Source organism: Amblyomma americanum, chromosome 10 (assembly GCF_052857255.1).
Source record: "Amblyomma americanum isolate KBUSLIRL-KWMA chromosome 10, ASM5285725v1, whole genome shotgun sequence".
Lineage (NCBI taxonomy): Eukaryota > Metazoa > Arthropoda > Arachnida > Ixodida > Ixodidae > Amblyomma > Amblyomma americanum.
In genome coordinates this window covers 119,220,182-119,245,024 of record NC_135506.1, presented here as the reverse complement: position 1 = coordinate 119,245,024, position 24,843 = coordinate 119,220,182, and the positions used below count along the sequence as shown (strand labels likewise).

Genomic DNA, 24,843 nt, shown 5'->3' with positions numbered 1-24,843 from the left:
CAAGTCTAAGGTACTGTGTCTGAAGGTGCGCGTTAACTAGTTCCTGAATGGTGTTTTGCATGCCTAGTGCAAGAAGTTTGGCCGTGCTAGTGCTACGAGGTAGGTTTAGGGCTGCCTTAGTCGCAAGGCGGATCATTGCGTTCACGTGTTCGCTTTCCGTGTGCTTCAATTTGAGATATGGGGTTGCGTATAAAATGTGGCTAAGCGTAAATGCGTGCACTACTTTCATGTTGTCCGCTCCGTCTAAACCCTTGTTAAGGGAGGACACTCGGCGTAGAAGGTGCAACACGGATTGCGTGGAGGCCTTGAGCCTTTCAAGGGTATGCTCATTTCGTCCAGAATCCTGCAAGTGGAGGCCAAGGATGCGGAGGGCGGGTGTGATGGGGATAGGGGATTCTTTTAAATTGGTTTGGATGGGCGAGTTAGCGCTAGATTTTGGCCTAATTAGGAAAGCACGGACTTAGATGGGGAACATTCGAGCCCGATGGATGACGCGTGAGAGGAGATGGTGTCTGCTGCTAACTGAAGAGTTTCCTCAATTTCCCCGCCCGAGCCATGAGTGGTCCATGTGGTAATATCATCCGCGTACAGGGTATGCTTTAGGCGTGGGATTAGAGCCAGTTTGTGAGCTAGGGGGATGAGAGCAACGTTAAAGAAAAGGGGAGAAAGGACCGCCCCTTGAGGGGTTCCGAGCTCTCCGAGTGTATAAGGGGATGTGGTAATCTGATCTATGTGCAGGGAGGCAGTGCGGCCCGAGAGAAACGCGCGAGCGTAATTGTAGGTTTTAGGGCCTACCTGTAGAGCCTGCAGTTCCCGTAAGATGGCATCGTGTCGAATTCTGTCAAATGCCTTGGTGAGGTCAACTGGCAGGATAGCTTTAATGTGGTGGGGGATGGTATCATCAAGCACGCCATGCGTAATTTGAAGTAGGGCGTCCTGCGCAGATAGATGCGCACGAAAGCCGAGCATATTGTGGGAGAAAAAGTGGTTGTCTTCCATGTACGTCGTTAGCCGAGCAAAAATTATGTGCCCAAAGACCATGCCTAGACGATGTAAGAGACGATGTAAGGGGGCCTGTGTTGGCTGCGCTTGTCTAAATTTGCGGAGCGCGTCCCAATTAGTGTGTTTAACGGTAAATTTGCGCTGAGATCAGCGATAGTTTAGCGTTATTCGAATTAGGTGATGATCGCTGCCTAGTGTGCAAAACATTCTTTCCCACTGCAGGTGGTCCAAGTTTCTACCAAGCGTGAGGTCTGGGCTGGTATCGGCAGTAACACTGCTACCAATCCGCGTAGGTAAGCTGAAATCATTAAAGATGGTCAGGCGGAGCGCCAACGTCTCATTGTATAAAACTGTGCCTCTGTGGTTGGTGCGCCGATAGCCCCAGTCCACGTGAGCGCAATTAAAATCTCCGGCAATAAGTAGGGGGTTTGAACCAGCCAATTGGGTTGCGAATTTGAGAAGTGAGGGGAGTAAGTTAATTGGCTGACGTGGGAGAAGGTAGCAGTTAAGAAAGAACAGGCTTGATTTTGCAGGAGTGGGCGGTAAGACTCCAATAAGGCTGTTAGGTTAGCGATAGGGGAGGTAATTACGTGCTCCACGTAATGCAAGGATTTACTGACATATGTGACCACCCGAGGAAGATCAATGGGGTCTGAGGGAATAAAAGCATATCCTGGCAGCTGCCTGCAAACACTGGCGTCCTGAATGGCGATAATGTCTTGTGGGGATGACGAACTTGCGATAATTTGCTGCAGAAGATCGCGCTTGCGCCGAAAGCCCTTGCAATTCCACTGACTAATCTGTAAAGAATTAAGGCCCGTCGGAGGAGCCATGTTGTTGGGTAGAGAGGAGAAGGAGGGGTGTGGAGAGGGGGACTGTGGGAGGATAGTCCGTTGAGAGTCCAGGTGTGAGGCCAGTTAAGCGCTCCTCTACCTTGGTCATGATGCTACATATGACACTATCCATTAGACGGGTAATGGTAGATTCAATCATAAGATGGCACTGTGCAGTGAGCTGAGCAGTAATGCGCTCTTTGAGCCTGGGTTCCAAGTTTTGGGCGAAGGCTTGAAATTTGGAGTCTAGGTCTATTGGCTCGACTGGGCTCTCATCAGGTCTTTTTTTTAGGGGGAGGTTGGGCGGGTTGGGTGGGTGAAGAGGAGAGGGGTGGTGGATGGGGAGATACAGCAGAGGTGGCGGTAGAGAGTGCTGCCCTGAGCTGCTTTACCTCCTCTCGCAGAGCCTTCACGTCCGGGTCCTGGGAGGTCCTGGTGTTCGTCCCAGCAGCCTTGGACGCCCATGTTGTAGTAGACGGGAGGGTTGTTTTCAGCGGAGGAAAGTCGTTCTTGTTCGTTTGCAGCGGAGGAAAGTCATCCTTGTTAGGGGGCATTGCCTTCTGGGGCGATGGGTTGCGAGGTTGGGCGGTGCGATTTCTAGCCACGCACGAGCCGGTTCCCGTGAGGTGCTGGCCTCCACAGAGAATGCAGGTCGGGATGCAGGAGGGCACATCTTGCGGTTCATGCTTGTCTCCTCACCGCGGGCAGAGACCAGTCTTGGGGTGCGGGAACACGTCATACCTATGGCCCGGCCGACGACAGTTCGTGCACGCATCTGGACTTCCCTTGTACGGCGTGCATCTGGACACTACACTCATGTAGCGTATGGTATGCGGGACTGGTCCGTGCGCAAAGGTGATCAGAACGGAATGAGCCCTACCCATTCTGCGGGCTGCAATGATATCAGCGTACGGGTTACAGGTCTGGAGGTGTAGATAAACATTTAACCAAACACCTCACTCATCGTAAGACTATACATATGTTGCGTTGCAAGAAGCCTTTAACATCGCTGAAGGATTAGCTCCGAAAGTGTGACACCTCATTGTGTGTGTAGCGTATATTGCAGTAGAGCAGGCATCTTCGAATGGCCGTTTTCTAGCGCCACACAACTCGCTGAACAACACCGAAATGCTCAAATGGTGCCTACAGCGCGCCCTTGTTGAGCTAAACCGGTTCTATTCAAGCGCTCTCCTAAGATTCAGAGCGCTTTGAGCTTGGCTGTCAACGCGGCCGACCGCTATTTGTGTCGCGAGGATACTTCCCACTCATCGCATCTAGCGCCACACTTGGCATATGCACGACGACGTTATCGCCCGGTGGCTAAGCGACGGGCGCCTCAGCGTTTCGCCTGCATCGCCACGCAGCCGCCGCGCCGCGGTCGGGATCGAACCCGGGAACTCCGCATTCGAACCCGACCGCGGCGGCTGCGTTTGTATGGAGGCAAAAGGCCTTATTAGGCGCCCGTGTGCTGCGCGATGTCAGTGCACGTTAAAGATCCCCAGGTGGTCGAAATTATTCCGGAGCCCTCAACTACGGCACCTCTTTCGTCCTTTGTTCTTTCACTCCCTCCTTTATCCCTCACCTTACGGCGTGGTTGAGGTGTCCAACGATATATGGGCCAGATGCTGCGCCATTTCCTTTCCCCCAAAACCAATTCTTGTTATTATAAATTAAAACTGGTTTCGAGGGAAGGAAATTGCGCAGTAACCGTCTAAGACATCTCCGTGAACACCCGAACCCAGCCGTAAATGAAGAGATAAAGAAGGGAGTGAAAGAGGAGCGGAAGAAAGAGATGCCATGAGGTCTCCGAAATAATTTCGACCAGATGGGAATCTTTAACGTCCACTGACATCGCAGAGCACTCGGCGCTTTTTAAAGCAGAACGCTTCACTACCCTAAGTAAAGCATTCTTCCGGTACACAGCAGAACGAACTGGAAATTTCGTTACACATGGCGAATAAAGCTAACGCTCGTTAACTTAACGTCACAAACGGCTCCTTTTTCTGAAAACACATGCTTTTGCAGGGTTTAGGTGTCCACCGAGATGTCGAGATTTTCATTTCATTTTAATTTTCTGAGAATGGGCTAAGGATGTGCTCGTGAATTTCATGGCATGCGGAACAAGCAGAATGCGCCGACTGTTGCTGCCAAGAGAAATAAGGACCAGGAAAATGAAAATTCGTATTGAAGAAAGGAAATGGCGCAATGACGTTCTAACTTATCGCGGCGGACACACAAACCACGCCGTAAGGGAAGTGTTAAAGGAGGGAGTGAAAGAAGAAAGGAAGAAAGAGGTGGCGTAGTGGAGGTCTCCAGAATGATTTCAGCCACCTGGGGATCTTTAACGTGCACTGACATCGCACAGCACACGGGCTCCTTTTGCGTTTCCCTTACATCGAATCGCTGCCGCCGCGATTCGGTTCTAACCCGAGTACTCCGGATTAGAGGATGAGCGCATTAACCACTGCTCCACCGCTGCGGAATTCCTGCGGCTTTGTTTCCGACTCGTGTCCAGTCTGAGAGCGCCTCGTGTGTTCAATTTCTCGGCGCGTCCTCAAGCCGACATTCGGCAGTCGCCGCATCGGCGCGCGCTGCGACGATTATCGACATGACCGCTCGTGAATGCCATCGGCTGTGTTTTTATGGAGGAAAAACGCTAAGGCGCCCGTGTGCTGTGCGATGTCAGTGCACGTTAAAGATCCCCAGGTGGTCGAAATTATTCCGGAGCCCTCCACTACGGACCTATTTGTTCCTCTCTTCTTTCACTCCCTCCTTTATCCCTTCCCTTACGGCGCGGTTCAGGTGTCCAACGATATATGAGACAGATACTGCGCCATTTCCTTTCCACCAAAAACCAATTACTAATTACTACTACTTAAAGTTTTGCTATTTTCAATTGAATTAACGGAAAGGACAAATAATTTCCCAGAAGTTGAAAAACGAAAGGCTATTAATGGAACAAGATTACCTTTTCGGAAAGTTGCTTTAATTATTCTGGTTCAAAAGCGGAATTAAACGAGCTTCACTTTTTGGCTTTTTGCGCAAGTGTATACTGGCGCCTTGAAAAATTGCGTCAGCTCCATTACCGAGTACATACAAGCAATAACGCGTTTGGCAGCCGTGATGGATATTGAAGCCTAGTAGCAGCACCCGCCAAGGTGCGCGGTGGTGTATATTCCTCGACTTTGCTCCTGTGTGTATTCCGGCCGCCGGCTTGCGTCGGTGGCTGGTGTTGAACCTCTGGTCGTGCTCTTTCGTTCGGCTGGCAGTCGCCCCAATATGGTGAGCCAGCCACCTACAAAGGCTCTTGCCTTTGACGTCGTCGTCCCGGAGTGGGCTTGTCCGGAGAATGTCGTCGATGCGACAACCTCCGTAGATGGATTGGAAGAAGTTTACTGTCTTCAGCACTTCGGTGGACGCAATTACCAAGTAACCGTGAAAAGTGGAGCCACCATGGCCGCAATCGTTGATGCGTCCTGCCTCATCATCGGCAAGGAACACATCGGCATTGTTCCCCTGAGCCCAAAGGTGACCCAAGTAACTGTTACTTCTCTGCCCGCCCGCGTACCAAGTGATGCCCTTGTCAATTAAGGCTCTTTACCCATGTTACAAGGTGCGGCACTTAAGTCGGGGCATCATGGGGTCGCGTCCCACTGTCACGGGCAGGGACACTTTCTTTTTCGTTCTTTTTATCGTCCCACAATAATATTTTTCACCACCGGGGCGCGGTACGTCCTAAATGAAATGAAGCAGGAGTCGCCCGTGCCTACATCAAGGTCGCTGGCCACCGCCTGACATGCGATTACAAAGGCATGCAGCGTGTTTGTCGGCGTTGTGGGTCGACTGCACACTTCAGAGCCCAGTGCACGGCTCCGTTCTGTGCCCGCTGCGGGGTGTTTTGGCACCAAGGCCAAGGTTGTGTGCTGCCGTGTCGACGTTGTGAAGATCCACACGCTACCGTGCCATGCGCGATCAAGCCCTCGTACTACCATAGCGTGAGCCATACCACCAAGAAGTTAAGTTCAGTTCGAACTTGTGAGGCATTGAAGGACATTTGTTCATCCACATCCAAATCGAATGCTGCACCCCGACGAGTAGAGATCCGCCCTAAAAAATGCGAGGGCGCCTGCAGAACCGTATTTGCAACGGCGCGAATAGAAGCGCGACGACAGGGCACCACGGCTTTGAACTGAATAACTTGGTTGCCAAATAAATAAACAGAAATCCGACTTCTACATCTGCCTATCTTACCAGAAAAGTGGACATAGAAAGGGTATTTGAAGTTAACAGAAGAGAAGAAGCAATACTTACTACGACAATGCCGTTTTGGCCAAGGAGATCGAGGTCGTGCGGAAGATTAACGTTGGCCAGCATTTCAACGATGGCGTCCACACCATGTCCTTCGGTCCATTCCTGTTGGCAAGCGATGCCAGGAGTTAGTGGCATACAAGCTACTCGGAGCCAATACCACTCTGTACGCCTACAACAGCGGACAAAAAGACGCCGCAGATTTTCCTCCTGTGCGGCCTCAACTGCTCTGTATAGTGCGCACACATGGGTACAATCTTTATCTCGTCCACTGCACTTATAGGCGGTGCTTGAGTATTCTCTATTTTTAACAATGAAAGTTTTACTTCAGCGTAACACAGTGGTATTCCTTCTCTCTCCAGGTTGGCATGTTCCCCTAGTCAGTGATTTTCTATTATGATCCACACTTAGCATGCAATAACAGCCGGATGACACAAAGTTACGTTCTTGAAGCCGAACTTTTAAAACAAATTCAGAATCTAAAAATGTAATTTTCAAGCTATTCAGCGTACTGCTGATAAAATTTTCCCATCCTGAAGGCTCAGTACTAGGGGAAGGAAGGAAGAAAGGAAAACGTTTATTGAGCTCTAGAGAGTAGGTGAGCAATTCGCGGAGTCAGGTGTGTCGTCCGTCTTCTTAGCAATGGTCGTCTGCCCCTAGTCCAGGGCTCCGCTGGATGCCGCCGCCAGCTGTGCTCGCCGGATTAGCTCAAGTTGGACGTCCTGACGGTCGCTGGAGAGCATTCCTTCCCATTGCTCCGCACTCGGGTTTGGTATTTTTGGTGCCACCTCTATTTTCTGACAAGCCCACGTTATGTGATAGAGCGTGGGTGTTTCATGGCACTATGGGCATTTGTCTGTGTATTGTGTGGTTGTTATTTGTTGAGTGTATTTAGATTCGGGTATGAGCCCGTCTGTAGCAGCCTCCAGGCGACGGCGTCTTTTCTGAAGAGAGATTTATGTGGTGGGGGGTACCGTTTCCTGCAGCCCTTGTAGTGGTTTAAGATTGCCGAGTAATCTCTAGGAACATGTTCGGCTTCCTCGAGGTCGCTTGTGCGGGGATCTCGGTAAAAAGTGTACCCTCGAGCTACCCTGTCGACCGCTTGGTTGCCTTCTACTCCCGCGTGTCCCGGCGTCCATACTATCGTATGTTTTATTGGTTCTTCTGTGCTTTGTTTGGGTCGGTCCCCAGAGCGGAGTATGTGGAGCGCTCTGTGACCTATTCTGCCTAACATGAAGTTTCGGCATGCCGTTTGAGAGTCGGTTAGTATTGTTAAGGACCGCTTAGCCCGGTAGCCCTCCGCTGCCGCTAGAGCGACGGCCACTTCTTCAGCCTCGACTACCGTGCAGTTCCGTAGCGACGCGCTGAAGATTTCCCGCATGTCCGAGTTCATCACAGCCGCTGCCGCAGTGGGGTTTTGTCCCGTCCTTCTGGGGTATGTGGCTGAGTCCACATACACCGTTGTTGTCTGGCGGGCTAGTGATTTTTGGATGTACTCGGCTCTCGCCTCTCTGCGTTCTTCGTGTAGGTTGGGGTCCTTGTTCTTGGGGATGGGGGTCACTCTAATTGGGGATGGGGGTCACCCGTATGCCGTCCGGGATAGTCGCGATTCGCTGGATTTCTTGTATTTGTTCGTTGCGTCCCAACTTCTGCAGAAGCTCCCTGCAAGACGGAGTCTGTTGTAGTCTCTGCAACTGGGCGACGTGATGTGCCGCTCTCAGTTCTTCAAAGTTGTTATGAAGTCCTAGTGCTAAAAGCTTATCTGTGGATGTGCATTGCGGTAGATGGAGTGCTGTTGACGGATGTTTGACGCAGTGATGCAAATATCAGTACTGAATTTTGCTCGTATTATTTAGACAGAGCGTAAACATCATAGCGACATCACATATATTGCTAGTAGCTGCTCCACGACGCTTTCTTGACAAAAATTCTAGGGCCACTTCAGCTCCGCCTTAACCGTATGACGCCAAAGCGTTAACGGGTCCCTTATGCGCCCTCTAGGCTCCTCTTTGCATATCACTTCGCAGACACGGGCATTGTTTCTTATATTAGTTGATGTTATTTTTATTATTTATTTGTTTTCCGCAGCACGTAGAAGCCCTTCCTTTACCAACGAATGTTCTTCGGTGGTCAAGAGATAGCGCGCATGGCTCACTACCCGTAAATATAAGATGGTCCGTTCTGTTCTTCGGAGTGGCACAGGGATCTCTGATTGCTTCATTCCGCGGTGATGAAGGAGGACGCGATCGAAGACGCAGATTATGAAGACAAGAAAATATGTACAGAATTTACAAGGATGAAAACTTCAAGGTACAGAAACGAAGTCACACAGACAAATTCAATACCTAACTTTTTCCTACTGATCTCACACAGAGAACCAGCCCTCGAAGACGTTACTTATCGACCCAGGTCTCGCCTAATACCCAAGTACTCTTGGAGTACGTGCTAAGTATGGAGCCTGTCGCTAGACTGCTCTGAATGCTTTTTCTTTCATTTTTACATGTTTCTCAAGTAAAGAAGTTAAGGCGGTCATGCTTCAAGGCCCGCCCTAAACTTCGATAACAAACGAAGTTTTAATACAAGGCAGCCACAGCCACTAAATGTTGCGCACAACCTCCAGCCCAAGGCTTGGCTCAAAAAAAAAGAAGCACATCAAAAAAGCATTCCCAACAGCCCTTTCCCACGGGAGTCATTGCCCTTATCGCCTGATGTTCTCTCCCCTTACCCCTTTCGCCGCCGCACCTGCGTGTCACGAATGGATGGATGGAAAAAACTTTATTAGCGACAAATTTAGTGTTCTTGATCCTTACGGGTCACTGGGCGCCGTGGTCGATCCTTGGTCCAGGATGCCGTAGGATGCCGCCACCTGTTTGGTTAGCCTTTAGTGTGGGGCTGGGTAGCGTTTCCGCTAACGCCGGTAATGATCGACTATGTCTGAGTACGGGGCGGTAACAGGGTCAAAGGTGCCCTTGCTACAAAGTGTTGAGTATGCTCGGTTGACGTACCCTCGAGCCAACTCGTCTGCTGCCACGTTGCCCCTCATCCCTTCATGTCCCGGAACCCAACTATATTATGTTTACTGTTTATGTATCTTCTCGTCGTGTGTAGAAAATGATAGGCGATGCTGTCGATCCTGCCTCTTGTGTGGTTTCTTCACGCCTGTTTGGAGTCCGTCAATATATTGAGGTTTTGTCCTGTTGTGTTGCCATGCAATATTGCCAGAGCAATGGTGGCCTCTTCAGCTGCCTATATATGCTTGGGTTGTTTATCGTTGCGCTGGTTATTTCTTTCCCTCCTTCGTCTGTTAAAACAGCGATCATTTTGCGTTGGTATCGGTACTTTGCTGCATCCGTGTAGACTACGCAGGGATTGTCGCTGAATTCCCTGCTGAGTGCTCGGACTATAGCTTGTCGTCTTTCATGGTGTATATTTGGGTTCATGTGTATGGATGTGGGTCTTACCCGGATGTTGTCTCTCGGTCATTATTAATCTGTTCCTTGTTTCTTGTGTGCCCAGGGGTAGCCCTAATTTCCCCATTAGGTGTCTTCCCGTTCTGGTTTGAGTGAGTCTTTCTAGTTGCGCACTACGTCGCGCTTCTCGTAGTTTGCCGAAGCTGTTCGATACTCCCAGTGCCACTAGGTTTCCATTTCGTGCTGACATTGGAAGTTTGAGCGCCGATTTGCATGCTTTGCATAGTATGGCGTCGATTTTTAGAGTCGCTTGCTTCTTTAGTTCGTGGTTCGTAGTAGGAGAGACTGTGCGTTGCCCTGCTCTCGACGAGACTGTCTATGAGTCTTAGGGTGTCCTGTTCTCTCATTCCCTTCATTTTATGCTGACTCTTCGCACGATTCTGGCGACTTGCTCTGTTGTATTCTTAAGAGAGGCGATGGTTTTGATACATCGTCCTGTGTTTTGCAGCAACATTCCAAGCACTCTGACTTCCGTTTTCTCAGGTAATGTCTCGTTTCCGAGTTTCAGGGGGATTTTGGAGTCGGATTTTCATGTACCTTTTTTATTCTTACGTATTCTAATTTTTCCGCTTAGCACGATAGTCCTATCGCTCTGGCGTATTGTTCAGTATGATCGATCGCTCTTTGTAGCTGTTCTTCTTTTGCTGCTAGGGAGCCTGTGGTTGTCCATATTGTTATGTCAACTGCATACATTGCGTAGCTGATGTTTTCTATTTCGTCGAGTACTTTCGTCTCAAAGGATGATGTCGTCTCAAAGGATGACGAGTTCATCGCGCCAACTGGACGGACGACTAATTTGCTGGCTCATCGCGGGAGTGTCAGACCGCGGTGGCAGGAAGCGAGCCCCGCGACGTTTCGGTGATGACATGAATGCCTGAAAACGAATGAGCCCCTCGGGAAACTTTTCTTAGGTTCGCAGGTTTCCTCGGATATGGTTCTGGGATCCGCTGCCGTTGGAACACCAGACCGTATCGAGTGGCGCCGCCGGCCGCCTACTACCCTCGGCACGCGCCAAGCGTGCTTTCTTGGTGATGGTCCTGAAAAACTTTTTTCAATGTTCACAAAGAAGGTTTGCGGGTCAGAAGACCCCGCTACACAGTCGGTATCCTTATTCCGTAAAACCGCACGACGAAGCCCCGTCTCGCGCCTGCTTTGCCAGAGCCCTTTGGGACTCCAGTGTGGAGCAGTTGAGGAGGGCAGTCTCCCATGCTTCTAGGGCAGGGGTAGGGGAAGGGAGAAGGTGAGATGATGAGTTCATGCCCACACCATGTGAAAGATATCGCAGATCTCTCCACAGTGCGGACAACGCCCATCGATGTTGGGATCGAAATGTTTGACTACGGCAGTAAAGTGAAGAATTCCTGTCTGCGAAAGCCAAATAGTTCGCTCCTCCGCCTTACTCAGCCCCTTGGCAGGGACCGTGTAGAGATGGTGGCTGTCGCCGTATTGAATTAGAATTTCTCGGAAGCGCAAAAGTGGTTGATCAGCTTCTGAACCAGGAGAGCTAGGATGAGGAGTCCGGTGTGCAAGCGCTCGAGCGGCCGCATCACCGGCCTCACTGCCTCGTAGACCTTGGTAGCCAGGAGCCCAGATTATGTTGGTCCGAGGTAGATCGGCGGCAGGTCGTCTTAGAATTTCGGAGGCAAACGGTGACATTTCCCCTGAAAGAGTGTTCGCAGGCCCGGCGAGAGTCTGTGATAACCTTTCTCGATTTTGTATCCCAGGGATTATCTGTGCTCCTGGTGGCCAGGAGCACAGATAATATTTGAGTCGGATCGGCGGCAGGCCGTCTTAGAAATTGGGAGGCAAAGGGTGGCATTTCCCCTGCAAGGTAGTGTTCACAGGCCCGGCGATAGTTTGTGATAACAGTTCTCAGTTTTCAATCAGCGGTAGACTCATCACCCGCCGCGGTGGCTCAGTGGTTAGAGCGCTCGGCTGCTGATCCGGATTTCTCGGGTTCGAACCCGACCGCGGCGGCTGCGTTTTATGGAGGCGAAACGCTAAGGCGCCCGTGTGCTGTGCGATGTCAGTGGACGTTAAAGATCCCCATGTGGTCGAAATTATTCCGGAGCCCTCCACTACGGCATATCTTTCTTCCTTTCTTCTCTAACTCCCTCCTTTATCCCTTCCCTTACGGCGCGATTATGGTGTCCAACGGTATATGAGACAGATACTGCGCCATTTCCTTTCCCCCAAAACCAATTATATATATATATATATATATATATATATATATATATATATATATATATATATATATAGAGAGAGAGAGAGAGAGAGAGAGAGAGCTCGGTTTTTTGTAGGCCGTTGGCGTTCATTGTGATCATTGTCCTTGGCATTGTTTTGGAGCAGCTCGGTTCTGGTTTCGGACGTGCCGCGGTGCCTCAGTGGTTAGGTGTTCCGCTACTGATCCGGAGCACCCGGGTTCGAACCCGACCGCGGCGGCTGAGTTTTTATAAAAGAAAAACGCTTAGGCGCCCGTGTGCTGTGCGAGGTCAGTGCACGTTAAAAATCCCCAGGTGGTCGAAATTATCCCGGAGCCCTCCACTACGGCACCTCTTCTTCCTTTCTTCTTTCACTCCCTCCTTTATCCCTTCCCTTACGGCGCGGTTCAGGTGTTCAACGATATATAAGACAGATACTGCGCCATTTCCTTTCCCCAAAAAACCAATTATTATTATCATTATTTTGAGGAAAGGAAATGGATCACTAAATGTCTTACATACACACACCTGCACAAACTACACAAGATTTTCCCTACACAATATACAGATGAATGTCCGTGGTGCCAGGGTAAACCTACACTACAGCATGTCACATGGACCTGCCCTAAGGCAGACTTAGAACCTAAAATAGACCACCCGAGTGTGACACAGTGGGAGCACTTGCTGGCCAGCCAGGACGAGGCAGCCCTACGATTCCTCGTAGGCCGAGCCACGCTGCCACCTGTCAAGTGCGGCAGCCTGCACAGAGGATCGACCACGGCGCCCAGTGGCCCGTAAGGGTCAAGAGCATTTTAATTTTGCCGCCAAGTTTTTTTCGATCCATCTATCCATATCTCGGTGTACACCCAAACCGCGCAGTAAGGGAAGAGAGGGTCATGAATGAATGAATGAATGAGCTGTTTATTTATAAATGGAGGCTCAAGGCCGTTTGTTGGGGAATTGAGTTAAGGAAGGGCAAAGAACGGGTGTACTGATACATGAAGGAACGGCATCGGTGGTCTAGCCACACTTTACACTGCTTTGTAGAGGCCACTTGGCGCATTTGCCAATATCTTCCCAGATGCCGTTCGCTCCGGCTCTTGTCAATGCACGAAATTCCTCGCTATCGGTGGGAAAACCATGCTTGGCGATGAGGTCGCCGAGTCCCTTGGGGAACTGTGAACAATGCTAGACTAGGTGGTACAGGTCAGCACGACACATACAGCAACAGTACGGGCAATTTTCAGCGTGAATATTGCCCCCTTGATGCCAGCAAAGGGCCGGTAAGCCATTTACGGATGATGTTTGGCATGTAGGCGGCATCGGCGATTATCCTATTAATGAACATATGCTCATGTCGTGTGACCATAGACTCTTGAGTTCAGTGTGGCTATTTGGGGGACCAGGAGCCGGGGCGCTCCAAATTTTTCTGTTTGATAATAAAGTTTTTGATTATGATGATAAAGCGCGCCTGAAGAGAAGGAAGCTAGGAGTGCAAGAAGAAAGAGTTGCTGTAGTGGAGGACTCCAGAATAATTTTCGAGCAAATGGGTATTTTGACGTGAACTCCAGTCGCACAGCACATGGGTGCCTTTGTAGTTCACTACTGAAGCGAAAGCTTCCCTACGCGAGGTAAAGCCGCTCTTCGCGCGTTTTCTAAACTTGACCTCCTTTGTCCAAGGACAAAGGAGGTCATGAACCAAGGAGAAACAATGTGAGAGCTATGACGTCACTCAGACGCCGCCGAAACCGAGCGCTTACCTCTTTTTTTTAAGGCGTGAGCTCGTTTCGAGATTTTGTGGGGTCTGCTACCACCCTGAGATCACAGCGCGATCTGTGGCAGCAACTAGGAAACAGCACATCTCGCACTGAGACCTGTAGCGCCATCTACAATAGCATTGCAGAAGAAACCACCTGCCACGAGCCAATGATGACGTTACGCTCCAATATGGTGGATTGAGGTGGAACTATGTGAGTATGATGTCAGAAGACGACATGGCGGCCTTGTTTCGGTTACTTGAATCCAAGATGACGGCATTATAATTGGTTGTGCCCTCTCATCTCTTGCCCCCTCACCACCTCCCCAAAAAAATATTATATACAAAGAGAGGCTTATTTGACATCCAAACAATCTTTACAAACAGACAAGGGCGGTGACTTTACAAGTATACATCAGATACAAATATCAAACACGGAGGTGCTAGTATAACAAGGTACCTCGGCCGCACATAAAGAAAATACATGACCGCCAGAGTGTTATTTCCCTCCTGACAATGAACAGTATTGATATTGGCTTCAGCAGACAAAAAAGGCACAGAGAAACGGTCGTAACTCAAAACGAGGAGGTCGGGGTGGGGGAAGGAAGTGGTCCAGCTAATACCGAGGAGCCGGCATGGCTGGTCCATCCCTCCACACAAGGCAGCCCGGTATGCTAGCGCCGCAAGGAACTGCTCCTCCCCGTCCAGACGAGAAGGCAGAGACTGTACCGGGTAGGAAAACTATCCCGGTACGGTATCGCTATATACGTATATAATCGTTCCGCTATATATATATACACCGACAACAATTTAGGGACACCCATCCTGGGAGAGTTGTGTACCGATTTTGGTAGGTAAATAAAACCCGTTGGGTTGTGGTATAGAAATAAAACCACAATTCAATAACAGTTAAACATTGTATACACGCAAATAACGATTGAAGCGTTACCACATCGCACCGCAAGCCGAATTCTAGGCCCACCTTGAAACCCAAACGAAGCAAATTCCGTTTTGTGCGTATCTTGAGGGGGTGTGAGTCGACAACGGGTAGACGTGCATCGTAATTTCTCTGATAGATGGCGCTAGGCGTCGATCACTCCACTAGGTGCAAAAGTTGTTACCTTTCCGTACCGCTTAGGGTTTTCTTCACTGGCCCCGCTGGATGCGGAAAGACTTTCGTTTCAGGCGTGGCCAATAAGGGTGGTGAAAACATTTATTAATCATAGAAGAGGTGTAGGGGGTCGTGACCTCAAGGGTCACGCCCTTACAGCCACTAGGTGGGATGCCTAGTCAGGCACCCCACTAGCGGTAAATGTCACTAGCAGATCTCAACGAGAGCCTCCCAGGTGGTAAAGGAAGTTTCGTGGTTCTCAAACCACGTTTTAGCCGAGTCCTACAGCGCAAAGTAGACGTTGCGCAATTTGCGCTCGCAGTCCCACTCATTGAAACCCGCCACTCGGTCAAAGCCGGCCAATCAGTCTTCGACGTCCTCGAACCGGTCCCCGTGGAATGGTGGCGGCGACCGAGGTGCGTGAAGGACGAATGGCGGGGCATTCCCGGAATGCTGAGTTGTCTGGCTAGCCGCGGTGGATGGCATAGCCCTTACCGGCGCTGTCAGTTGGCCGAACCCCGGTTGTAGACCTCGCAGATGGCGGCTCGCTTTGTGGACGGGTGTTGAGTCCACGCGTGGAGAGCAGGCGTCAAGAGTGACCTCGTAGTCAGAGTACATGGGACGCTACCCAGCTGCTCCACCAAATAAGTCACCGATAAACGGTCGAAGCACACAGACCAGGTTTAATTAGACGTGCAGGACAGTAGGGGACCTCGAACGAGGAAGATGACAATCCTCTAGCCCCTCGAATGCGCAAGGCATGGCAAGTCCCAGCTAAAACAGTTCGGCCGCGGTGTGGCGCCACTGGATGGATTGGTACTGTGACATTACTCCCCCTCTATGGACGGCAACGACTCGGTGCTGCAGCAATGAGAAGCAGGAAGACAACGGACGCCGCATGTGTCTGGCGGCTGGCTTACACATGCCTGAAGCGCTAGCGGGCGTGGTACCGCTTCATCCGTGTGACATGGACGACTTCGGGGGTCGCTTGCCTAGAGGAGCGAACTGTTCCCTAGGAGAGAACTTCATAGTTCACCTTACTGACTTGGCAAAGTACTTCGTAGGGGCCAAAATATCGGCGCAGAAGCTTTTCAGAGCGCCCACGCATGCGGATTGGGCTCCAAACCCCGACTTATTCGCCGGGCTGGTAACTAACAGCTCTGTGGCGGAGGTTATAGCGGCGAGCGTCGTGGGCTTGCTGGTGCCGGATGCCCTGTCGGGCGAGTTGGCGGGCTGCCTCGGCGTGACGAACGAATTGAGCAGCAGCCATAACAGATGAGGTACTACTAGTCGGAAGCAACATGGCGTCCAGCTTGGTTGTGGCTTCGCGACCATGCACTAAAGGAAATGGAGTGAAGCGCGTCGTTTCTTGTAGAGCAGTTTTATAGGCAAATGTGACGTAAGAGAGTATGGCGTCCCAGTTCCGGTGGTCTGCGTCAACATACATGGAAATCATGTCGGCGATCATCTTGTTGAGCGGTTCGGTGATTCCGTTCCTGTGAGGTCAGCGGTTGTTTTGCGGTGACTTGTGCCGCTAAAGCGCATAAGGTCCTGCGTAAGCGCCTAAGTGAACTCCGCTCCCCTGTCGCAACGATAGTGGGTGCACCGTGACGAAGCAAATGTTTTGGATCAAAAATTTCGCCAGCGGTACCACGAATAGAGCTTTAGTTTCACAGTTCCGGCTGAGGTAGTCAGTGGCGACCACAATGTAGCGGTTACCCAGCGAGGACTCTGGAAATGGGCCGAGTAAGTCCATGCCGACTTGGTGGAAGGGGACTTGTAGCAGATCAATAGGCTGCAGTAGTCCAGCTGGCTTAGTCAGCGGCGTCTTGCGACGTTGGCACTAGCGGCTACTTCTGAAGTAACGCTGGACAATTGCAGCAACCCTGGGCCAGTAGTAGTCTTGGCGTATCCGCGCCAAAGTGCGGCAAAAATTCAGGTGACCAGAAGATTGGTCATCATGGCATGCCTGCAGGACTTCGTCGCGCAAGGCCACAGGTACGACGAGCAGATAGAGAGCTTCTGTCGGGTTGTAGTTTTTCTTATACAGAACGCGATCGCGCAAACAGAATGACGACAGTCCGCGTGAGAAGATTCGTGGGGGCGACTCAGCGCTTCCCTCAAGATACTAAACGAGAGGCCGTAGTTCACTGTCGTCTCTTTAGTGTTGAGTGAGGACGGACGTGGAGATGGCGCCGAGAAAAACAGAATCGCCGTCGGGATCAGCTCGGTTGTCCTCGATAGGAGCACGAGACAGTCGGCATCACTGTGCTTCCTACCGGACTTATAAACGATGGTGGCATCAAACTCTTAAGGCGAAGGCTCCGCACCGAGGCCGGTGTTGCTGGCGTCTGTGTGCAGTTCAGTGTCGGCGGACTCGTCGAAGTGGCCAAAGATGGGCGTACTTTGGAGACGAGTGCGGAGGTCTTCGAAAGCCTGTTATTGCTCCTGGCCCCAGAAGAACGGTTCGGCATCTTTCGGGAGGCGGGTGAGGGGCACAGCGATCTGGGAGAAATTCGGCACAAAAAGCCGATAATATATGCGCAGAGATCCAGAAAGCGGCGCACACTTCGCTTATCGGGTGGCACAGGAAAATCAGCGACGGCGGCTGTGTTATAGGCATCAGGGCTGACTCCCTTAGCGCTCACGATGTGGCCGAGAAACTTCAACTCCTGGAAAGCTAACTGACACTTTCCGGGCTTGAGGGAAAGAAGGCCGAACGAATTGCTGAGAACACAGCGCGCAGGCGCCTTGGTACTCTTGGAACGTGGTGGAAAAGATGACTACGTCATCCAGGTACACGAGGCAGGACTGTCATTTTATATCGGCAAGCACGGTGTCCATCACCCGCTGCAAGGATGGCAGGAGCCGAGCACAGGCCTAAAGGGAGCACCCGGAATTCGTACAGACCATCCGGTGTAATAAAGGCGGTCTTTACCCGGTCGGGTTCGTCCACCTCGGTTTGCCAATAACCACTGCGTAAATCTAGCGACGAGAAGTACGTGGCGTGGCGTAGCCAGTCCAGGAAGTCATCAGTGCGTGGCAGAGGATAAACGTCTTTTTTTGGCGACTTTGTTTAGACGTCTGTAATAAACACAGAACCGTAGGGTTCTATCTTTCTTCGACGCTAGAACAACAGGCGACGCCCGCGGGCTCGTCGACTGCTGTATCACGTCGTCTTGGAGCATTTCGTGAACTTGTCGGCGAATGGCATTACTTTCCTTCGAAGAAATCTGATAAGGTGGCTGGTATAACGGTCGCTGGTTTGCAACTATAATGCGGTGCTTTGTGAGCGGAGTCTGCCTAACCTTGAAGCTCGAGGCAAAACAGTCGCGGAAAGATACGATAATGCTCTCCAGGCAGCGTTTATGATTACACGGGGGTTCGGGTTCACGTCGGTTTTTATTGGAGTGGTCGGTGCCTTCCCTGATGCTGGGATTTCGGACAACGCGTGCTGTCCCGCCAATTCGCTAAGTTTTTAGAAATACGCAACAGCTGTTTTGGCAGGCAAACGCTGAGTTTCAGAACCAAAATTTGTCGCCAGAAGTTCGATTCGCCTATTGTTCAATTCAATAATTCCGCGAGCTACAGACTTGCCAACCCAGGAGCAGCGAGATGTTTGTTTCAGCGATGCCACTAGTGCTAGGGCACTCTACGGTAACAAACATGCTGGCTCTTGACGCGATCAATACGTGGGCGTCACAGACGCATAATTTAGCCCTGCGTGGCTCGGTTTCGTCGTCAACAGGGCCTTGGGTGGAAAGCGACACGATTAGCTACTGAAGGCTGATAATGGCACCGTACTTCTGAAGGAACCCCAAAAGTATGAGGTCCTTAGAGCACTCGGGTAACACAGCAAAGCAACCAGGGAAAGTAACACCGCAGATCTGGATTCGCGAAGTGCAGACACTTATCGGAGTTACCACGTGGCCACCAGCTGTCCGGATCTGCGGCCCAGACCAAGGGGTGAGAACCTTCCTTAGGGCCGTGGCTAACCGTCTGCTCATTACAGAAAAATCGGCGCCAGTATCCACGAGTGCGGTAACGTCGCGGTTGTCGGCGGATACCGGAAATTCGGCGGAAACCAGTCGGTCGCAGCAAGTCGTCCAGGTCGTCGGGTCAGGTCGTCGTCGGTGGGAGCGTCGCGGCGAATCATCGGGTGGAGGCTCTTGACTCGGTCCAGTCGCGGCGGCCTTACCCCCGGAGGACGCCGTCCTCAGTTTTCCCGATGTGAGGACGTACCTCTGAACTGGCCAGAGGACGACGGGCGGCCGGGCGAAGAGAACCGCCTTGGGGATGGCGATTGGGACTGGCGTCGCTGCGAGGTCGAGGACTGCACGTTAGCAGCCAGGCACTGCTCGATATCCCATGGTCGTTCACCGTAGCGCGGTCGACGTGCGGCAGGCGAAAAACCCCTTAAATCCATTCTGCGGTAGGGACAGTGGCGAAGGATGTGGCCGGGCTCCCGCAGTGGTAACAGAGCGGCCGATTGTTTGGCGTACGCCACACGTGCGCTTTGCTCATGGGGGGGGGGGGGGGGCTGAACTCCTGCGGCCCAGAGGGTACTGCTGCAATTGGGTACTACAGAGATGGCACAGCAGCGACGGGGAAAGGCTCGCATCGCTGGCCCAGGACTTCGTAGCGCGTCGCTGTACGTCATAACGGAGGGCGCCGGGTGTGAAGCTGGGGGTGGCTGCACAACTCGTCGCATTTCTTCACGCACCACGTCCGTTACGGCAGCGACGCTGACCTGTGGAGCTTCAAAGAGAAGTTTCGCCAGTTCCTCGCGCACAAGGCTTCTTACAAGCTCCCGAAGCTCCTCGGCGGGCAGCGACGTAGGCGTGTACTGGGAAGCGGCTGCTACAGTAGCCTGACGTCCGTAGTGCGCGCCCCGTTCGTGCAGAGAGCGCTCGATACCCGTTGCCTCCTTGGTGAAGTCGGACACTGTTCTTGGCGGGTCACGGACCAGTCCGGCAAACAGCTGCTCTTTTACGCCGCGCATTAAGTGGCGTACCTTCCTGGCTTCGGGCATAGCAGGGTCGGCCCGATTGAATAGTCGCGTCATGTCCTCTATGAACATCGCGACGCTCTCGTTCGGCTGCTGTAATCTCGAGTGCAGGACGATTTCAGCTCTCTCTTTTATTTCGCTGCTGGTAAATATCGCTAGCAGATCTCAACGAGAGCCTCCCAGGTGGTAAAGGAAGTTTCGTGGTTCTCAAACCACGTTTTAGCCGAGTCCTACAGCGCAAAGTAGACGTTGCGCAATTTGCGCTCGCAGTCCCACTCATTGAAACCCGCCACTCGGTCAAAGCCGGCCAATCAGTCTTCGACGTCCTCGAACGGGTCCCCGTGGAACGGTGGCGGCGACCGAGGTGCGTGAAGGACGAATGGCGGGGCATTCCCGGAATGCTGAGTTGTCTGGCTAGCCGCGGTGGATGTCATGGCCCTTACCGGCGCTGTCAGTTGGCCGAACTCCGGTTGTAGACCTCGCAGATGGCGGCTCTCCTTGTGGACGGGTGTTGAGTCCACGCGTGGAGAGCAGGCGTCAAGAGTGACCTCGTAGTCAGAGTACATGGGACGCTACCCAGCTGCTCCACCAAATAAGTCACCGATAAACGGTCGAAGCACACAGACCAGGTTTAATTAGACGTGCAGGACAGTAGGGGACCTCGAACGATGAAGATGACAATCCTCTAGCCCCTCGAATGCGCAAGGCATGGCAAGTCCCAGCTAAAACAGTTCGGCCGCGGTATGGCGCCACTGGATGGATTGGTACTGTGGAAATCTTATGCATGCAAAACAAGTTCTCTCCCTTCTTGATAAAGACGATTTCATTTCGTAATTTCCTATGTTTCTTTTATGTTTTACTTGATGTACTGTTTATGATACATATGTTTCCCGGTCAAGTTTCATTTCACCTTCTGAGGTATTAAAGGGACACTGAGGAGAAATTGAAGTTGGCTTGTATCGACAGAATACCAGTTCCGGATCACCAAAACGCCCCTCTTACTGAAAACAAAGCTCTTGTAAGGTAGAAAATAGCAAGAACCAAAATACAGGTATCGCCACCACAGGCCAATCTCGCAAGTACAAGCCTGGCGACGTCATAGGACAAGAGACGCCACCTTGGAGGAATTTTCCTTCCTATAGTGCGTCGCGAATCACTGAGGCTGACAAACAAAGGTTGCGCCGTTCAATATTGAAGTAAGTTTTGTTTTAAAACCAATAGTGCACTTTTATCACACAAGAAAGTCAGACAAAAGCCAACCTGAATGTTAGAAGCAAAGAAAACCGATGCTTGACGGCGCCACAGGCGGCCAGGAGAGTTTCGATTTTTTTATGCCGCTTCCCGTCCATGAGGTTTGCGTGCTCTGTGGTTTTGTTTTTGACCCGCCTCAATTTACAAGCGCCGAACAGCAGAGGAACTCCAAGTGCCGCTTCAAGTGCTGGTTAACCTTTGAAGGAGCCTGTTAAGGCTTGTCAGATGATTGCCACGGTCGATGAAAAACTATGACGGCACGATGATCGGCGATCGTACAAGGCAGTTCGCAGTAAAAATAGCATTTGTGTCTTCGCACGCTCGCCCGGCGAAACATTCCCGGCTGTGCCAGTCAACTTCAAACTACTTAACAGGAATCGGTTATTAGGGACGGGTGCCAAGGTACAAGGCAGTTAAGAAAAATTGCTGATCACATAGCTCTGTTAGACCAGGTTATACATGGTTCGCATGTGACGTCACGTCCGGCGGCGCGCGCTGCGGCGGACATGTTGGTGCAGTCTGTGCGGAGTCGGTGGAGTGCGGGTCGCACGCGTTTCCTCGCTAGTGGTAACACGTGCAATTTTGTTGCCTTTTGTGTGGCATTCCGCCGCTTCTCAGTAAGCAGCCTTTAGACGCTACCTACCGCTTAGATCTTACGGGGTCGGAGCGCGTTCGGTATGCGGAAAAAGTGCGTCTCTGCGATAATATCGACCCGTTCATGCTGCGGCCGGGAACGGACACAAGCGATGTCGACATATTTCCAGAGATTTGTTACGGTGACATCGTCAATTACCTTGTTTTTTCTGCAAGCTTTCTGACCCTTGAAGAAATGAAGGCGTTTAAGTCCACCGAGGCGCATAATTATTTCACTAGCGGCTGGGTGAAGGGACTGTCGGCAAAACAGCTGCAAGGGGACAAGGTGCTTCTACTTGGAGAGGTAAGCCGCAGGGCATTGATCTTTGTAAGGATTAGAGTAAAGAAATAACGGTTATTAAATCCACAAGTGACTGAGTGTAAGCAATCACTCAGTAAAGTTTTAAAAAGAACTGTTTACAAACTGTCAGGCTAGTGATTCATTTCTTCATATGTACTGAACCTGGACGACTTCAGATTAAATCACGAGTTATTCTATTTTTATGGGCATATGAAAGGAACCGTTGCTGGTTTATCTTAGTTTGGAAACCCAACAAGTTATCGCGCAAAAAAGAAACGGTCACGAGTGAAGAGATTGTTATCGCTCGCTACAGATTTGCCGACCAACAATTTAGGTGTCGCCTATCGCGTCGCGCAGTTTTTATGGCCCGCCTTACTGATCAAGCCATCGCTGTTGCCGTTTTCGACGGTCCGGTAGCGCGACAAGATCGACAGTGACGTGTGCCTTCGCAGAGATGTGTCCAATGTTAATTTGGATTCGTAGCCTCCTCTGCTGCCGACTCCTCAGCCTGACACTCCGCTTGAGCCGCGCGTTTCTGGGTCCGTCGTCTTGCCGCGCGAGTGTGGCGACCGGGATCACCATGTTTTGCGCTGTAGCCGAGCAAAAGCGTAGGGGCCCAGTCCGGGTCCGTCTCCTCCCACAGTTTTGATGGTCTGCCTACAAAATGCAAAAAAAATTTGTTTAAAATGAGATTTTCCGCTATGCTTGTACGTCATGCGCCTAAATAAACATTGTGCATATGCAACGGACTTACCTTTTACGAAGTGGGCGCCGCAAACACGTATGGCCGTCCTTTCGGTGTTGAGATCGGCACGTTTTATACGAGCCAGCCACACCTCCCGTCGCTTCGCGCATAAAGCTTTCGTACGGTCACCTTGATGCTCGATGACCTTTGGAAGACGAAAAAAAGTCTTTGTTGATTTCGCCCAACAAGTGCGGTTGGAGCATCCAACAACAGCGCAGATAACCATCGCAACGCCGTCGAAGTACACCGTACGCGCGAATTGCATCAAGTGCACCACGGCCGCTGCGACTGCACCAACATGGCGGAACAGTATCCCAGGGTTCCCAGCTACGACGTCAGTGCAAGCCATGTATACGTTGCGAAAGCGCGGAGATTTCTGCATCGGAAGAGGGCATTTACTAGATCCGCCTTTATTGATGAATTTACCCTAAGATGTCGTGGCGGAGTGGTAGCGTCTCCGCCTTAAACAGCAGAGGCCCTGGTTCGATTCCGATACTCGGCACACGATTTTGTTTTTATTGAGTGAGTGGGTGGGGGGTTTCATTGGCTCCCATAGATGCCACCACCGAATACGTTGGTTAGCGGGTAAGCGCAGGCTCTGTTAAGGCGCGTTCATGCTCCGGCGTATCGCGAGCGCGCTCTGCACGGCTACGTCACGTCGGCCAAAGCGAGACCCTCTATACTCCAACTGCGCTTGACCGACTACGCTTTCGGCGGCTTCGACGCACTCGTACCGCACTGGCGGAGACTTGGAGCACGTCTCTATTTCGCGCCGAGTGCGCCAGCCGCCGCCAGAACCGCGACGAGGTGCGCGTTGTGACTTCAATAGCTTCGGCAGTTGGGCGGAGCTGTTCTTTTCGAGCTCTCGGCTAATTTAATCCATTCACACACATCTGAAGTCACATGCAAGTGGGCGAGAGAGCCCGATCCAGTGGACCCGTTGGATCTAGCGGAACCCGTTGAAGCGTCGTGCGCTGGCTTTAGTTTCAAGCCGCCAACTTTAAACGCGACCGCACTTGAGCACCCACCAGTTTTTTGTGGCAAAAAACAAATAACTTGGCCCTTCCGCGCCGTTCAAGGAATCACAATCCGTTGGCCCCAAAGACACGGCCAGCCTCCGACGGGTGCAACGCGCGGACCTTGTCCTGGGCCCTGGCGACTCCCCGAACTGGGGTTATGATATTTACCGTATTTACGCGCATAATTTGCGACCTCGCATAATTTGCACACCCTTAACTCATCACCCGGATTTACAAAAAATTTTTACTTGCATATTTTACGCACCGCACTGCGCTAGACCACCATCATGCACGCGGGCTCTACCCTGTGGCTCTACCCAGCAGCATTCGGCTTTTCCGCGTGTTTGTTCGGAAGGCTTTTTGTATCTTTTGTGCACTGCGCGTTCACGGGGGTGTCAGAGGCCGCTGTTACAGGCACCAACGGCATCCTCACTCGGAACGGCCAGCAGCGCTTCCGGGGAGGATCGGCAGCTGATAGAACAGCCAACACCGCTGTTTGTTTGGCTTATGCATGTGACTCGACTGCCGGCTACGTTTTTCTTTGTGGCTCTGACGGCTTGTGTTTCATTATTCGGTCGTGTCTTGCGATGGGATATCACAACTATACGGCAAGTTTCAAACTGTTTGTCAGCGCCTTATCACGGCGCGGAGCGGCAAAGCCAGCGAGAATAACCGCGTGCGCACAAGTTTGCCCATAGACAACAATCGTTGTGTCAGCAAACTTGTGCGCACGTGGCTTTTCTTGCTGGCTTCGCAGCTCCGCGCCGTGATAAGGCGCCGACAAGCAGTTTGGTCGACGCTCGCGCGGTACTGTTAAAGAATTGTGTGGTGTGATAATTAATTGATTCGCGCTTGCTATCCCGGATGAAGTTGCGAAAGCAAACTTACGGAATCCGGAACTGCCGAACAATTGGCTGGGCTGCAAGCGATGACACTGTTTAGCGTCTTATTCAGCTTCATGCATACACCTTCATGCCGTCCCGCAAGGAGGGGGGGGGGGGGGGGGGGGGTGCGCAGATTTTCATTGAGTGAACTGTTTTCGGGGGGCGGCCAGCACGGGGTGCGGGTCCGGGTGCTATACGCAGCAACATACACTATACCTATATTGTGCGTTATGACCTTTGTGGAGTTTTTTAAGTCGCGCTCGCGAAATCCCCGCGTAATTTGCGCACCCCTTCTTCGAGCCATAATTTCTGAATAAA

The 24,843-nt window shown here is 51.5% G+C and overlaps 1 protein-coding gene across 2 annotated transcripts in view; it reads right to left on the bottom strand.

Moving 5' to 3' along the window:
- LOC144106274 (quinone oxidoreductase-like) overlaps positions 1 to 24,843 on the bottom strand; it is a 51,787-nt gene that overhangs the window by 8,223 nt on the left and 18,721 nt on the right. Inside the window, exon 5 of one of the 2 annotated variants that reach the window (XM_077639036.1) lies at positions 6,147 to 6,248. The exons of the other annotated variant lie outside the window; for it this stretch is intronic. Within the exon in view, the coding sequence (XP_077495162.1) occupies positions 6,147 to 6,248 (102 nt within the window). The remainder of the gene's footprint in view (positions 1 to 6,146; positions 6,249 to 24,843) is intronic. 2 annotated transcript variants of the gene reach the window in all.